We start from the raw sequence: 17,424 nt of genomic DNA on the forward strand, positions 1-17,424 counted from the left end.
GATTTCGAATCGTCAGAATAACCATTAGTTGACCGTCCGATAAACTCTAATTTCCGACCGTCTTGAAATTTAAAATTTTGATTTTAGGCCGAGTTTGCATGATTAAACCAATTCATGTGAGGTTTCGATTAAAACGAGAAAATACAGCACTTAAACACGAATCAAGAGCACATTATCACATCAAGCACGACAAACATACATATTTCACGCAATCGGTGCCGACATGATCATGATAAACACATACAAACATACACAAACATAATATTAACGGAATCGATAAAACGGCAACGACTCATAGAAGCAGAAAAACATAAAAAAACACACATTGTCATGTTATATACATATGATTACTGAAACAAAATTATTTGAGCGGGGCACACACGTCGGGAATCCAAGTAGGAAAGGATTGAGTATCTTTAAAAAATGTCCAGAGACTGCATTGAATAATTTTAAAAGAACAAGGACTGATTGGAAAATTCGGATAAAGTTTGGGGCACTGATTTGAAAATTCTAAAAAAATTAAGGACTGTGTAAAAATTACTGAAAATGTGCCAGAACTTTTTTGAAATGAATTTGAAAGTTCGGGCTGATTTGAAAAGTGAAAAATGCCCCAGGGACTGAACTGAAACAATATGAAAAGTTCCCGGAATAGGTTTAGAAATTCTGAAAAATTCAGGGACTGATTGGAAAATGGTAAAAATGGCTGGGACTTGACTGAAAGGAATTTTAAAATTCGGGGCAGATCTGAAAAGGCGGAAAATAGCCTCGAGACTAAACTGAAACAATTTGAAAAGTTCCTTAGGATGATTGAAAAATTCTGGAAAATTCAAGGACGGATTGGGAAATATTAAAATGTTCGGGACTCAACTGAAGCGATTTTTAAAATTCGGGGCAAATCTAAAAAAATAAAATGCATCCTCAGGACTGAAATGAGACAATATAGAAAGTTTGTAAAATCGAGTTTGGGACAAATCTGATCACCCACGCAACCCAAGAACGCTCATTTCACATCATATCCACCCAAGCAAACATTAATATTCAGAAATAGAGCCCTAAGCATGCCACTAAGTTGAGAATTTACCTAGTTTTGGAAGTTGAGGGGCGGTTCTGTAAATAAAAAAATAAAAATGTTGGACGAGCTAGGCCGGGCCGTGATGGGCCGAGATCCGGTGGGGGTGGACTTGGCTGGATTGGGCCGAATGGGCCTGCTGGACCGAACTGGGCTGAGATCCACTGGATTGGGCCAAGTGGGCCGAGGCGACCGGGCCGCTGCTGAACACGGGCTGGCTAGTGCTAGCGGGCGCTGGGACTAGGCCGGGCCGCCACGAGCTGGGCTGCTGGCGTTCACGGGCGCTCCCTGTGCGTCAAAAAAAATGGAACTCGACCCGGTTAGAACGAACGCCGGGAATCGAGGAGAGAGGACGTGATTCGGGTGAAGGACGAGCTAGGAATCCGGGCGGCCGTGTGCGTCCGAGCTGAGGGAGTCGAGGTGAGAACGAGCTCTGGGTTTCGAGAGAGTTTGTGAGCTTCGGGTTTTCTTCCGCCGTGAACCTTTTTTTTTTTTCGGAGAATGAGCAAGCTGAAGGACTTTTTTTTTTTTTTCAGCCTCCGTGAGCTAAGAGTCTTTCGTGAGGAGTCCCCCCTGCCGAAAGAGTTGCGGCTAGCTTTTTTTTTTAAATAGGGAATTCAAATTTAATGCGCGTAGAGATCAAAATCTCGTCTTTGTAATTGGATGTCCAAAAAATGATCCGGGACCGGCATTGTGTTTAGAAAAATTTACGAATCAATATTATGCAATAAAATATTTTTCTGGCCTTGAGTTTTCTTCCCGGATTTTGAAAATTGACATCGACGCGCTTGAAATTTAAAGACACCCCATAAAAAGTATTTTTATAAAATATATGTTAAATTCGAAAAAAATGCCATTTTTCAAAGGCCATGAATGCTCGAGCAATTTACTAGAAATACTTCCCTCATACGGGGTGACAAAGTGACGATTTTGTCCCTTTGGAGTCGGTGGACCAAAATGGGGTGTTGACATAAACATTCTGCAAAATTTATTTAATATACTTTTTTTTAAGTAGGTATACTAAACGGGCAATGGCCAAAACGAAAATTAAATTTATATAGTAAACTTACAGTGTAAATATAGACTTTTAAATCCATGTAGTTTACTTCAAATGTAGGAAATTTATATAAGAGAATGTTAGTACTTTACCTCATTTAATTTCTCAAAATACGTACAATTTACTCGAAATACGTGTAATTTACTTAATTAGACCTACCAATATGATTAAAGGAAATCCTTAGTCTTATTAATGGAATCCACAGTTTAAAATAAAAATTTTACCGAGAAAAGCGGTTTAATTATAATATTGACACATACCTTTACTTAACAATCAAGAGATTTATCCACCGAAAAGAAAAATTCATTGAAAAAAAAAAGAATCAATTGATTTAGGTTCGATTTTGAATGACTATATGTGTACTTTATTAAACTTTTCATTTTTCATACCAGCCTCATAGCTTCTCCATAACCCCCACAAAGGGGGGGGGGGGGGGGGGGGGGGGGGGGGGAAGAAAGGAATTGGTACAAAAGAGGGGGGGAAGAAAGGAATTTCTACCCGACAATTGGTACAAAAGAAGGGGGGGGAAAGAAAGGAATTGGTACAAAAGAGGGGGGAAGAAAGGAATTGGTACAAAAGAGGGGGGGAAGAAAGGAATTTCTAACCGACAATTGGTACAAAAGAAGGGGGAAGGGGGGGGAAGAAAAGAATTGGTACAAAATAGGGGGGGAAGAAAGGAATTTCTACCAATTGGGGGGGAAGAAAGGAATTGGTACAAAAGAGGGGGGGAAGAAAGGAATTTCTACCCGACAATTGGTACAAAAGAGGGGGGAGAAAGGAATTGGTACAAAAGAGGGGGGGAAGAAAAGAATTGGTCCAAAAGAGGAGGGGAGAAAGGAATTGGTACAAAAGAGGGGGGGAAGAAAGGAATTTCTACCCGACAATTGGTACAAAAGAAGGGGGGGAGAAAGGAATTTCTACCCGACAATTGGATTATGTCATTTTAGCATATAGCGAAAAAGGTTACATAAACCCGCATCATTGTCATGGATCCAGAGTTTAGAGGTGTATCCATCAAGGATGGATGTAGGATTTAAACTTAAGAGTGAGGTCTTTAAAGAGAAGAATAAGAAAATCATCGCTAGAAGACGTATATTAGAAATTTCATTAATATTTGAATAATACACGCAGTACGTACTTGCTCCCCTTTAGATGAAACCAATGTCGTTCTCTAGTCTATATACTTGAGGGACGGACAGATCAAGGACAAGATTCTATTATGCTGAGAAGAGGGGAACTTGTATAGAATTTCGAGTTTAAGAGTTTAGGGTTTTGTTTCAGTCTCTCTTTAGTTCATCCCTGTATTCAGGATAAAATCCATATTATTAGGGAAAGTTAAAGTTGAAAGTAAAAACTAATATAAAAGTGCATCGACAATGGATAGTATCAAACCGGTGCGATAACCTTTTATACGTAACCTAAGCTTCAAATTCTTTTTTGTTTTTCTTTTTTTCTTGGATACAAGGGAGGCACTAAACCTAATACAATGAAATAAAAATCTCAATAATTATTAAGGGGCATAGGTAGTCCCTCAACAAGTATCAAACCCGAAATATTTTGATTATTGGGTGAAGTCATGTGTAATTGCGCTAGAAGGTCTTGAACTAATATAAAAGTGCATTGATAATGGATGATATCAAAACCGGTGCTATAACCTTTTACATGTAACCTATGCTTCAAAAAACAAATTTCTTTTTATTTTCATACAAGGGATGCACGGGCCTAATACAATGAAATATCAAAAGTATCAAACCCAAAATCATTTGGTTACTGGGTGAAGTCATGCGCCATTGCGCTAAAAAGTTTTGTATGTAACTGATATATCACGTGGTATTGTGTAACAATAAATATTAAAAAAAAATTCTGTTACAAGGGAGACACAATTTTAATAACTAATAAAGAAGTATGGGTAGTCCCACTGGGTATATAATTTAGAACATCTTGATTACTGGATGAGGGCGTCCACCATTATACTACACCGTCTTTTGACCAAAAATTTTGTTTTTATTAATAATAGATTCTTTTATAATAATTTTAAAAACTCTTGATGATTTGTAGAACCCCTATTGAATTGTGGTATGTGTCACGTAGTATAGTCCTTATATATAAGGTTTTATATGTCACATGGTATAGTCTTTATATATAAGGTTTTCTCCTCTCATAGGCTTCAAAATTTTTATATTGGGGGAATGGCCAAAACGGAATGGCCGAGCATTACTAAGTAACTTCTTTTTTCCATTTCTTATTTCTTTTTTCCCCTTTTATCGCGCAGTATATATAGTAAATTAGGACGAGCCCGCATGGTTTCAGCATGATATAACCTGCCACCGCTGTTAACGTAAAAAGTAAAAGAAATAAAAATCAAGCCTAATTGAGAAATGAGGTGTAATGCCTTATATTTTATCAAAGGAAAAAAAAAGAATAGAGAAAAGAAAAAAGTGGCGTAATACCATAATACGCGCCTTTTCGAGCTTAATTTTCGACAATGTGAATTTTCGTATTCCTTCCTTTCTTTGTTTTTTATTAGATTCATATAAAATATTGAGGATAATTAATAAGATTTTTATTTATCTTTTTATTAATGAGGGGTCCGTGTCGATCCGAGCTTGTTTTATCTGGCGTCTTGTGGATACTGGATATGTAGATTATAAAATAGGACCAGACAAAAGAAAACGTACCTGAGAAATTAATGACTGTTTTTCTTTTTCTTCAGATTTTACAGCAAAAATTACTTTTGTTAGAAAAAAAATCACCAGATTCCACTTTTTTCTCAAATTTTTATGACAACATTGGATGTCTGAATGTTCCTTAAAGTGTTGCCGGGGAGGCTAACGGTCTAACATGACAAATCTGATTAGTCTTCACTTGACAATAAGATTCAATTAATTGCACCTACATTGGATTAAAAATGGGAATGTATTAGTTTCAATTTTGACTAATTGTCTATCGTTTTTTATAAATAAAATTGCATTTCCACTCGATTTTATCAAAGTTAAGTTTCTATGGTAAGTTGACTTGCCACCAAAAGTAAAATCTGAAAACTGTAAGATTCTTTTTATCGGTTACAAAGGAGGCCTATGGGCTTCAAGTTTGAGTTTTACGAATGGAGAAAATCTTTGATTGTGGAAATTGTACCCTTTAGTGGGTCGATCCAGCTCGAATTAGATTAGTCAGAACCTGTTAGATTTCTAGATACCAAGGTACATACAGAAAAAAAGAGGCCTATAATCTTAGTACGATAAAATAAAAATTCTAATTCTAATAACTAATAAAGGGGCCCGGGTTGTCGCACTATGAGATTTGAACATGGAACCTCTTAAGTGACAGGCGAGGGGATATGTCACTACACTACACCATCTTTTTTAAACTGTAAGATTTTAAAAGTTAGAACCGAGATTTTGATGTTTACTAGCGCATGTCTTGTATTTTTTGCTCTTTACTTTTAATTCTCAATAAATTTACTGCTAAAAGGGAAGAAGAATAGTTTGGGCAAGTGTATTATTATGTTGATTGAATCCAATAGCATGGGCAAGTGTATTATTATGAATAAAATATTATGCTAATCTTAATCAATGAAATTAAGAGTTTTCGTGCAGTACTGGCCCAAGGTACCGACACAGAACCAAAAGGGTCCTAGATTTGATTAGCAGTAGTGGAACTAATGGGTCTGCATTATTAGCTTTATTTCCTGTCCCTATATCAAGTCCGTACCCTTCGTTAAGATTATCAGTTACTAGGTAAATCATATCCAGTCGAATCCCAATTACTACTCCTATATCACGCGGCCACCAAATGTGGGATGAGGATAAGAGCATAATAATCGATCTATAATAATGAGAATTTTATTTAATGTACGAAGCTGGGACGATGTTCAAATCAATCGAGTTCAAATAGGCAAGACTTTGACTTGTAACTCAAGTAGCATCCTCATGCCAATATTGCACATCCAAAAAGATACTTGTATAATCAGCCCGACGAGTAAGATTTTGTGTCCAGCCACAACTCAAACTGCTAGAAAGTCTCATCTATTACGAAAACAAACTGCTAGTATTAGAAAAAATGCAGATATCAGAATCATTTTGTATGGCATCCCGATCCGCCTCCCCCGAGATGTTTTCACAGAACTGCCTCCCAAAGCATTATGATGTCGCGTGGTGATTTCGTGGAAATGCTTGGTGGGAGCCGCGAAATTGCTCGGCTCTGAGTCCGAAAAGAACGGAAAAACTTGTTCGACCCTCACGCACTTCGTCATGAACACATTGGCAGTTTGGCCAGGCCAGGATCTGCAAAGTGAGACCTTGAAAAACCCTTGCGTCAGAGCAACATTAGCACTGTAAAGTGCCAGTGGGCGGCCCATCTCTTCCAAACAGACACTGTTTCTTTTCCCCCAGAGTGGGCCACGGAGATCCTCCATGACATAGAGTTCGAAGAAGCTGTCCATACCCGTTAATAGCAGGGCGAGCTTCCCTTCATGGTTCAAGAGTCGTGCATGCCGGTTATACTCCTTATTTACACCCGCAATCGGCTCCGGTAAGATACGCCAGGTCTCCTTGAACATATCGAACATGAACAAGTATCCCTTCATTGTGAGCCAGAAAGCTCTTCCTCCAACCACGACTGGATTCTGATAAGAACTAAACACATACTCGTCCAGAATATTCATGTCTGCGAGTCGCTTCCAGGTCCAGTCCTTCGAGTCAAAAATCTCACACCGGAGCAGCTCCCAATCATAAGACTGCGCCTGGTGCTTCGAGATTCGAAGTATTTTGTAGTGGAGATATTTGGGTTTCGATCTGACCACCACCATGGAGGTTATTACCGTGGGGTACTTGGTCTTCGGGTTCGGTATCCTCACCCATTCCTTAGTACTCGGCTTACACACATAGTACTGCGGGACGTAAGGTGCACTGTCGCTCCGTCTCTTCCTGCAGAGCAGTATCCCACGATCACATGCCTCGATCCTCACGGGCTGGGGCAAGAAACCGAGGGAGATGTCAAGTGGTTCCCCGGCTACTGGCACGAACCCCGACCAGTAGTTGCAATAAACCGAGCCCTGGACAAAGTAACCGGCGATAGTCCGGGTTCTAGGGGGATGGAGATCCATGAAGCTTGGCTCGTACGTGATTCTGTTCCATTGTTGACTTACCGCTCTACACCTCCCCACAGTCTCCAGCGGCACGCGAGTCAAGATCTCGAAGATGAGGTTGTCGCTCAATCGATCAGCTTGCGGCATTGTTAGTGGATTGAAAATCTGCGGCTTCAAAGAGGAATAGATTTTGTTTGGTGCGTAAGGATCATATTCCGAAGGCTGCCCAGATATATATATATATATATATATATATATATATATGGGTAAACCAACAGAATCGTCTGTAATAGTTATAGATTAGGAAATTATTACGTGTTTTAAATAGAATCCTGATGTGATTCTGTTTCTGTTTCCTAAGCTGATTATGTCTGATTACAAAAAACAATATCTCAGATATTTGATTAGGAAATTATGTGTTCTACTCGATTTATGATGTTATTCTGTATCCTAAACTGGCGTAACGGCCCTGGTGTTTTCTTGATTTGGTTATATTCTAAATTACAGATAAATTTTGAAAAGATATTCACAATTATGATTTTAAAATTTCCACTTTAAAGAACAATTATTATTATTATTATATTTAAAATAAAGTATGTTTGGGTGAAAACGGAGCAAATTCACCCATGAATTTCAATTCTCCAATTCGGATTCACATATATAGTTTGTGAGTCCGTTTGGTTTCAAAATTAAAATAACTTTGATTTTGATTTTGATTTTGATTTTGATTGTGAAAAATGACAAATGAGATTGCATTATAAATTTGAATTGGGAAACGTGTATTTTTATTATATAGTGGGTAGAATTAAAATTAAAATCATGATTCTGAAATCAAACGGGCCCACCAAATTGATTTATGAGACAAAAAGGACTCTAACAAACCCATCATGCCGCTCGTGCGAATTTGAGCGTGAACAATAAACGCAAAATTAAAGCCATTGAAAATCCCAGAAAAGAACATCGTTGGCACAGCATCCAATTGCACCTCGATGTGCCCCGCAACCAGGCCCCTTCATGTCCAGCCTAAACTCGATCCTCAAAAATCTAAAAGTGTTTGAAATTTAAAAGTGTTTTTAGAATCGTGATTTTAATTTTAACTCTATCCACTAAACAACAAAAACACACGTTTCCCAAGTCAAATTTATAATACTATCTCATTTATTTTTTTCCACAATCAAAATCAAAATTAAAATCAAAATTATGATTTTAAAATCACTCTAACAAATCAAACGCATTAAACGTCGCAAAATATTACCACACAGCATCTTATTCCCCTTTTATGACCACAATGATAGAGGTACAAAGTTGCTTCTGGACTCATCAAACGCCCTTGACGATGTTGATGCCCCTTTTATTGCCAACGTGTTCGACGACGGCACCCCAATATTTTAGGGTCTTTCTCCTCCCCCCGTATATCTTCCAAGATTGGCATTGCGACAATCGGGGTTCTTGGGTCCCTAACAAGACTCACTAAAACGTGTTATCGACTGGGGGAGTTGCATGGAGCCACTCTTCAGAGAAATGTGGAAGGAGTCAGAAATCTACTCCTCCATCAAATTACCTGCCATGTCGCCGGAATGGTCGTCCCTTCTATGTCCGGTCTCGCCCAACTGAATATAGAAGTATGAAAAAAACATAAATGCCTCCAGACCTCAGCTCGTCTCTAATCTCCATGCGTTAATTTTACTTTATATTTTTTGTTTGTACTTTTTTTCTGTTTTCAATCCCGAACTTCTCTTGCTGCTTTGTGTTCCTCCATATACAAATGCCTTTTATCGAGATTTTACGATAAAAACCACATATGATGTTGGCTTCAATCAACTACTGCCCTCACTAATTCTTTTTGTCTGATTTTCGATGAAAGCCGTTTGTGATATAATCACGAATAACCTGTCCATCTTCTCCCATCAGGAAATCTACGTCAAAAGTCGTGCGTACTTACAAAGGCCACATCCTCCAATATTAACGATATCCACATATTTCTGAAGCACCGTAACTTCAAGTCCAGTATGAGATCTTTCTACATAGATCAGTTCTCATTCTTGATCTCTAGCTAACATCAGAAATCAATATAGGAGAGCAATTATTTCGTCACATAAAATGACACTGAACCTGTTGCATCTCAGCTTGGAAACGGAAGCAAAGCGCACCAAAATTCTCATCAGTGATCACGGCTGCCAAAGCATAGATAGGGAGGGGTTAAATGGGACAAGGATGACATGACTGTGAGATTATACCTTTTCCTATTATGCTTACTTGCCGGTCTGTGTGGCCATGAGTTCGGATGCGAATTTCTGAACACTGCGAATGTTTTGGACAGTGAAGGAATCACAAGATAGGGCTGCTCAAAGCAAAAGACGAACGGAACCTAAAATGAAATTACGAGAAGGATATTTTTTCTTCAAATATAGGATGATTAAGCATCAGTAGGTGGTTATTATTCACAATTGCCCGAACCAGAAGTTCTTTGGCTTCATCCTGCTTCTTTTTAAGCATGTTGCATAACTGCAAGATAACAAACCAAAAGAAAGCAAAGATTTATCAAATTTCAAATGATAAAGGCAATCAGGGATATTTCCTGCAATTTGACAATCTGACCATGGGACGGCCCTCTGGCCAGGCTATGATAAGGCAGATGCCGTCTTTCCAGGCCTGGCTAGACCAACTATCCAGTCTAGAGTCTTATCAGGACCACATTAGTGCATCAAAATGTAAAGCCTAAGCCCGGTGATACCACCTAAATTTATTAGTTTTCTTTGCACAAAATACATAAGTAAGTAGAAAAATATATAAATAAATGGGAAAAGATATTTGTCGATGTGACCCCAATTGTGTCGCCAGGCCAAGGCTAAACTTTATATCAGGTCCTTTCATCCAGTCCAGCCTAGGGGGCCTTGTTTTACCCAGGCATGGCCAGGTTCAGGCTGAGCCTCTCAGCCAATAAGGCTGCCATGCCCATGATTAGGTCTATTTCACAAGTCAAGCTTTTGCCCTAGTGGTTGCAGAATACGTTTTAGTTGCAGCAAATACTTCTGAAGGCGCAAGCTCTATTGGTTTTGGCAGTATTGCAATTCAGTATTCTATGCTCGACATTTTTACACTACCAAAGAAGCAGACAGCTAGAATCAGCATGCCCTAGATCGTATTGGTTATGACTCGAGAGGGACCAGGAAGCATATAAACAATAACTAAATGATGGCAGAGTTTACTCACATCCTCGAGCTCCTTTGTATACGCCTCAGCCTCTTCAACATTCCCATCATTTTCCACTAATGCTGTAAATTCGTAGTCTACCATGTTCTTCACTCTTGAGATCTCCACTTGAGGTGAAGAGTCATCTAATGAATTCCTGCTCTTAACATCTCCCTTGTTCTCAAAGAAAACCTGACAATAACATTGTCAATCAATCGAGAAACTTGACTACAAACAATTACACTCAATAACCACTAAAGTTTAGCAGAAAATGAAAATGATACTGAAGCAGCAATTGCAAATAATAAGCAAGAGGCTGTACAGATACTTCTTTCATTTGTCCGCTGACAACTAATTTTGGCGATGCCTCTTTGCAACTTCTGCAAAAATGAAGAAGAAAATGCGCAAATTACTCCAGCAAAACCATTCGTATGAGCAATGCAGCACTGAGTACCACAAGCAGAAAATACCGGCTTTGAACAGGTGACTCAGAGAGCCGCTTGAGAGGGCTACAAGACATCGTATTGGTGCTCGCTGTCTGCAGAACAGCTCTTGAGAATCATTTATTGCAAATATTTAAATTTGAGTGCCCAGGCAGCATATTAAAGGAACGAATTGAAGTAAGGTTATGTTAAGGAAATGGAACCTCATATGTTTTCCTCTTCAGAGATGATGTAAGTGTCAGTTGTTTCTCTTTTTCTGGATTACCACCAGGCAGTGGTATTAGTTTTCCAGAATTTCTTTGTGACTGTGTAACTTCTTCAGGGGCTTTTGTTGAAGTGGCTCCAGCTAGTGGTCTTGAAGCCGGCTGTTCTACAGCACTTCCAGGGGCCCTTCATTTAAATATGTGATTGTAAGACTTTTACGAAGCTACCCCATGAATGGTTCGACATTAAGGGATAGGGGCTTATATTGGGATCAAACCTCTTAATGCTCAAGCTAGAAAGGTTGCGTGTTGTCGTAGCATTTATTGAGTGAAGTTTTTTTCTGTCTAGACTCATGATCCTGGTGCTTCCAGGAGCTTCAGTGCTTAAACCAGTACGTTCAGGATCCACACAAGCTTGACTACCCGGTGTCTTTGATGTCTCTGTTGAGCTTGAGCTATTCGACGAGCTGCTACCCATGAAAAATCCAGTTAGTGTAACACTTGAATAAAAGATCCGATAGAAATGCTAAGGAACATGAAAATTCCAGAATCAAATGATACAACTGGAATGACTGACACACTTATAATCCAGAAGCAGGACGAATATGCCTGTTTACATAGAAGTTAAACCAACAGATTTAGCATTTTCTTGATAGAAAAAGGAACAAGATTTTGGGAATAAATAATATTACAAGAATATCAGAAAAGCTCATGCAAAGTGAGGCTATATCAGTTTATCATAAAACTAACTTTCCAAACCCCGTATTGTTAGATGCTGCTCTGAGGTGGTAAAAGGTTCATTAGATGCTGTCAAGGTCCGCGTTTATGTCATAAATGTAGTTTTTAGTTGTCTTACCCAGATTTATTTCTGCTGCTGCCAATCCTTGAAATCCCAGCCACATTATTGTCCAGTTTGGTTTCTAGCCATGTATCTTTACATGAGCCTTCTCTGCGAAGAACAGAATTAATATATTTGCTCGTAAAGAATCATGTATTCTCATAACCTAAGTAAGTATCAACTACCTCATTTCATCAGCTGAATTTGTATTTATGCCACCAACTTTTTTGCTTCCTAGCTGGATAAGTCTTGGTTCCGCATCTGAATTTCCAGTATCTCTTAGTCTCTTGAAAAACTTTGAGCATACACGCCCAGACTCCTTATTATTGGTTGGCATCATTTTATTTGCTGCAGCCTCCCTGTACATGGGTAAGGGAAAAAGATAATACGACACTGATATCAAAGTCAACCTACTCTACTTGTAATTGATGAAAGTTATGGCCATCTGGACAACCAGGAAAAAGTTTTTTCATGTTTCAAAATGCATTTGGCAATTGGCAACAGATACACCTGAATGCTTTTCTTTTCACATCCATGTCCACTGACGATCAATCAGTAGACCATGAATACTATGATAGGGGTAGCTGGTAAACTGACCTATTTACTGTAGCCAAATCAAGCTTTTTCACCAAGTTTTCATCCTGTTTCTCAAATTTGGTATCACCCAGTGTTTTCTTCGAAACATTCGACGTGGCTGCGTCTTCAATATCTAATTGACCTTGGTCATGTTCACTACTACCCATACAATCACTGTAGGTACCAATATCGAGCAGGTTCCTCTTAGCATCATTCACCGATTTAGCAGAATCTGATGCACATGGGTCCATTGACTGCAAGTTTCCAGGATATGGTACATCCTCATTTACCATGTTATCACAGATATTTTGGTCATTCCCAGTATGGCTGTCTGGTACTTTAACGAGAGAACAGGCTTCTTTTGGAACCACCGAACCACTCTTCTGGGTCATTGTATCTTCATTTTGTACATACAATCTTGTCTGCACACTTTTCTCCAATAAGTCACCTTGTTGATCAGATTCCTCAGGAGAGCCACCCATTTGCGTATCTAAACAAGCTCTTTCTTCATTTTGTAGAGCTTTAACTCGAAAGGTTGCAGATCCCAAGGAGTTGGTTCTCAATGAAGTATGTTTAGCGCCAATACCAACCTCTTGTGAAGCTTCCATGCTCATCATAGCTGGAAGCTTTTTTCCATCATCATCATAAACAGCGAAATCTCCACTTAGGTGGATGTTAGTGCCTTGATCATTTAGTTTAACCGAAGCAACTTCTTTGGTCATCAAATCTTTTTTGGGAGTCTTTACTCCTTTTGTAAAGCCAGAGTCAAAGTCAAAGTTATCCATCCTGAATAAAAGAAAGATGTTCCGGTAAGCTATGAGTAGGGTGGAAAATAAACCGCCTTAGGAAAATGCATGACATGATATCAGGTCAAATTACTGCAGAACACGCATTTGAGAAGCTTAAGCTAGCTCACCCGTTAAAACCAAAGGAGAAGGAAAAGGTTTCCTTTTTCCTTTCACCATTTCTGACAGAGGATTCTTCTGCATTGCCCTCCTTGGGTTTTGCAGTTTCCTCGGGTAAGCAAGAGAAATCAATATCTGGCATGTCAACTTTGAATGTGGATAACTTGCTAAAATCACCATCCAGATTAAAATCCATGTCCCTGTCAAATACTATACTTAGTTCGTGCATTATACTGTTTTACCTAAATGTAAGTTGCATAAGAACCAGCAGTAAGCGTATATAGGTAAAAATAAATAACATGGATTATTGAAAGTGTCGCTATATGCAATTAATGCAGCTTAAAAGGCTAGATTACATGCGGAAAAGCTAGAACGATGATATAGTTCAAGAGCTTTGAGCATTCCTCTTAGAAAATAATGAATATAAATTAAGGTTCTAAGGATTAGACATGACCCAAAAGTCCATACGAGCAATCTATTTTACAGTGAAACATAGAAAATTCGTTATACTCACAGTTTATCGAAGTTAAATGCATTCTTTTTGCCCTTTCCGATAGTCTCAAAGCTAAAGTCCATCCCATCATCTTCAGTGACAGACATGGACTTCCAGGAGCTGAGAAATTCCTTTCCAATTTCTTCGTCTGTCAAATTTTGGAATCAAGACTTAAATAAGAACAATCTAATCAAAGACACAAAGCCCTGAAGATTTATCAAAACTTCTGCCGGTCCTCGAAACAAAGCTCAACAATGAAATCTTATGTTCCAGCCACACAATAAAGAAGATAACACAACTGACGAGCTCAATTCCAAATAACAATGAAATACCTAGCAGTCCTTTCTTCGATTTTGACTGAACAGAGGAACTTTCCTTCTCTGGTTCTGCCATCTGCAAGGAAAAAGCAAACCCTTTGATTCTTAATAGAGATAATGGCAGCACAATTGCAATTATGGCAATCGAGTGAGGTTTATTCATCCAAACAGAAACCATAAACCGAATAATTTCCATCTCTGTCGTTCTCTTTCGCTACCACTAGAGGGCCAACTCAGCCCAAACTCCACCATTTCAGACCAGTCTTTGGCCGACTATGGCCTCCCTCAGAATATGATTCTCTCCCCTCTTCCCTACCTATACTTCTAGTCAAACTCAACGGCCTGAACTACTAATTTTTGGATCTACATTATGCACACTGACACACACGAGCTCCTCGACTACCTTGGTGGCCGACTGTTGCTTCAGACAAAGCAGTTGAAGACAGTGAAGGCAAAGCTCTACCTAATCCAGCATATCGTAAACTCGACTACACGAGAAAAGTCCGTCCCTACCTGCCTGGTCATCACAGTGGCGGAGGAGGTCGGCTGCAATGCACTCGGTTCGCTCAAATCGACCAGACGAACTGGAGGCTCGTCAGGATTACAAACGGAGACCACTTTACCACTCGCTGGTCGTTTCGGAACGGAACCGGCAGCTGCGAGCTCCGCTCCCGAACAACGATCGCTCCGGCAATGGCTAAGGAAACCGGAGCAGCACCAACGGCCGAAACAGAGGAGACTAACGTAGAGAAAGAAGAAACAGAGGACGCTCCCGCGGAGATGGAGAAGATGAAGACGGAGCTCATGCGGGTCTTATCAATCCGGTCAGACCCGAGACCCGATTGCCCTCTCTCTATTGGGGCAGCCCACATGGACCAGGTGCTTTTATGGTGGCCCAGGAGACTGGAGACATGGCCGGCCCAGTCACAGTTGGGCCTTACTCTTCAATTGTATGTCAGCTTCGTGATGCACCCAGAGCGGTTTTGCACGACTAATGGCAAGGTGTCCATGACCTCGACTGGTAGACCACTTGAAGTCGGGGACTACACATCACATCATCCAATCTAATTTCGCATACAAATTGATAGTACTTTCATTGGAAAACTAAATTTTTACAATTAAGTGATGTTATAGAATTTCTCTCTCTCGTCTTTTAAGATGCATTGTGAAACATATTTAAATTGTTGATATGGGGAATATTGATTATCATGCTTTCCTAATAATCAAAATTTCAGGATCATGTCTTTCAAGGGCATGCATAACTGTCCTACACCCTCAATTAATTTTTCTTTCTTTTTTTTTTCCTTGAATGTGGGGGGCCGATTCCTGAAATGAGCAAATATGGCATCCAATATTAAAGCTAATGCATCTCTCTCTCTCTTGATCGAGCAAGTCGCTTAGGCTACAGTTAATAGTATAAATTGGACAAGATTTTATGGGTAGAATGGGAGTCGAATTTCTAAGGATAGTTGGCCTCCTAATAAAGTATTAATGGGAGAGTAATGGAGCGAATTCACCATCTTTATTTGACGCGCCAAAGAAAATCGATTTATCAAATCGGATTCGTCCCACTCAATTGATTCACAGGACAAAGTACGTGTTCACCCACGGTTAATCATTCGTTCGAATTTTGAGTGCGAACAATAAAACGTAAACTAAATTTGAATATCAGAGATAACAAACATAACATGGAATGGGAAAAAAAAAATGACAATTGCATAATCCAATTGCGTTTGCGTCTGGGCGACTCTTCAGTATTACCACCTACAATCCCATAAATGGACAGAAAGGTATCCACCGGCTGAAACGCTTGGCGGGCCTGGGAGCCCTTAAATTGCTCGGCTCATAATCGGAATAGAAAGGGAAAACTTCGCCGACGACCACGTACTTCTGTTCGAACTTTTTTCCTCCGACTTTGAACCTGAAAGCCCCTTCCTCGGGACCCATATTTTCTACCTTACGAACATAAAACCAAGGAACATTAACCCTGTAAAGTTCCTGTGGGCAGCCGACCCCTTCCAAGCAGACATCGTTTCTTTCCTTCCAGAGGATTGGGTCACGGAGATCCTCCATGACAGAGAGTTCCATGCAGCCGTCATCGCCCAATAATAGCAGGCCCAGCTTCCCTTCGTAGTTCAAGAGTCGCGGACGCAAGTGACTCATCCCCTCGAAAACCGGGACCGATGCCGGAAGGATACGCCAGGTCTCCTCGTACATATCGAACATGAACACGTGCCCGTGCTGCTCGAGCCAGAAAGCTCTTCCTCCAACCACAACTGGTTTGTCGCAACCAAACACGTAATCGCCCGGAATAACCATGTCTGGTAGTTGCTTCCATGCCCAATCCCTTGAGTCGAAAATATCGCACCGACGCTTCTTCTGATCAGATTGGAAGTAGCCCTTCGAGATTCGAAGTATTTTGAAGTGCAGATGATTGGGTTTCGACGACCTAACCACCGCCATGGAGGTTATTGCCGTGGAGTGCCACTGGGTCTCTGGGTCCGGTATCCTTACCCATTCCTTAGTAGTCGGCTTACAGACGTAGCAGATACTTTTATTCGTGCAGAAACAGAGCAGTATCCCACAATCACACGCCGCGATACTCACGATCTGGGAGCGGGGCAAGAAACTGAGGGACATGTCATTGTCATGAGGTGTTTCCCCCTCTGCTGGCACGAATGTCGGCTCGGACAAGCTCGTCGAAGCCAAGCGCTGGAGGAAGTAACCGGCAAACGTCCGGGTTCGACGGCGGTGAAGATCCCTGAAGCTTGGCTCGTTAGTGATTCTGTTCCATTGTCGGCTTACTACTCTACACATCCCCAGGGCATCCAGCGGCACTCGAGTCAAGATCTCGAATATGATGTCGTCGCAAAATCCATCATCGGCTTGCTGCAACATTGTTATTTACTGGATCGAAAATCTGCGGCTTCCAAGAAGGGTAGATGTCTTTGGGTTGGTTCGTATTATCATGTACATAAATATATATATATATATATATATATAGTTAGAAGGCGGTCACTCACACACTTGTGATGGATGGAGTAGGAAATTACGCGTTTTAAGTCGGACACTGATATTATTCTGTTTCCTAATCTGATTATGTTCAATTTGACCCATATTCTGAAACCAAAGAAAAAGACAAATAATAATAATAATAAAAGAAATAGATATTTGATTTAGGAAATTATGTGTTTTCAAATTACATGTAGCAACCACGGATTAGGAAATTTTATGCCTTTAAACTG

General features: G+C 39.9%; 3 protein-coding genes across 3 annotated transcripts; all 3 read right to left on the reverse strand.

The window, feature by feature from the left end:
• Nucleotides 1-5,991: 5,991 nt before the first annotated feature.
• On the reverse strand, nt 5,992-8,949 carry LOC116208744 (F-box protein At5g07610-like). Its single transcript, XM_031542294.1, has one exon. The coding sequence runs from the start codon at nt 7,357-7,359 to the stop codon at nt 6,148-6,150; it is 1,212 nt and encodes a 403-aa protein (XP_031398154.1). The 5' UTR covers nt 7,360-8,949; the 3' UTR covers nt 5,992-6,147.
• A 180-nt stretch (nt 8,950-9,129) lies between these two features.
• Nucleotides 9,130-14,957, reverse strand: LOC116208743 (uncharacterized protein At4g18490). The gene is made up of 15 exons (XM_031542293.1): nt 14,693-14,957; nt 14,195-14,255; nt 13,884-14,010; nt 13,381-13,569; nt 12,486-13,250; nt 12,074-12,247; nt 11,907-11,999; nt 11,329-11,520; nt 11,051-11,237; nt 10,875-10,942; nt 10,727-10,784; nt 10,426-10,596; nt 9,607-9,717; nt 9,469-9,521; nt 9,130-9,386 (listed from the first exon to the last, which is right to left on the reverse strand). The coding sequence occupies exons 1-15, from the start codon at nt 14,702-14,704 to the stop codon at nt 9,374-9,376; spliced, it is 2,274 nt and encodes a 757-aa protein (XP_031398153.1). The 5' UTR covers nt 14,705-14,957; the 3' UTR covers nt 9,130-9,373.
• Nucleotides 14,958-15,695: 738 nt separating this feature from the next.
• LOC116207101 (putative F-box protein At3g49980) lies at nt 15,696-17,254 on the reverse strand. The gene has a single exon (XM_031539958.1). It carries the CDS (start codon nt 17,075-17,077, stop codon nt 15,944-15,946), a length of 1,134 nt encoding a protein of 377 aa, XP_031395818.1. The 5' UTR covers nt 17,078-17,254; the 3' UTR covers nt 15,696-15,943.
• Nucleotides 17,255-17,424: the final 170 nt, after the last annotated feature.

Source organism: Punica granatum, chromosome 5, assembly GCF_007655135.1.
Source record: "Punica granatum isolate Tunisia-2019 chromosome 5, ASM765513v2, whole genome shotgun sequence".
NCBI classification, from domain to species: Eukaryota; Viridiplantae; Streptophyta; class Magnoliopsida; order Myrtales; family Lythraceae; genus Punica; species Punica granatum.

Bases quoted from the DNA above. Each gene is read 5' to 3' on its own strand.
- LOC116208743 (XM_031542293.1), bottom strand. The intron at 11,521-11,906 runs GTAAGACAACTA...TTTCATGGGTAG, and splicing joins AGCAGCAGAAATAAATCTGG to CAGCTCGTCGAATAGCTCAA. The intron at 10,943-11,050 runs GTTCCATTTCCT...GCTGTTCTGCAG, and splicing joins TGAAGAGGAAAACATATGAG to ACAGCGAGCACCAATACGAT.
- LOC116207101 (XM_031539958.1), bottom strand. From the start codon at position 17,077: ATGTTGCAGCAAGCCGATGATGGATTTTGCGACGACATCATATTCGAG.
- LOC116208744 (XM_031542294.1), bottom strand. From the start codon at position 7,359: ATGCCGCAAGCTGATCGATTGAGCGACAACCTCATCTTCGAGATCTTG.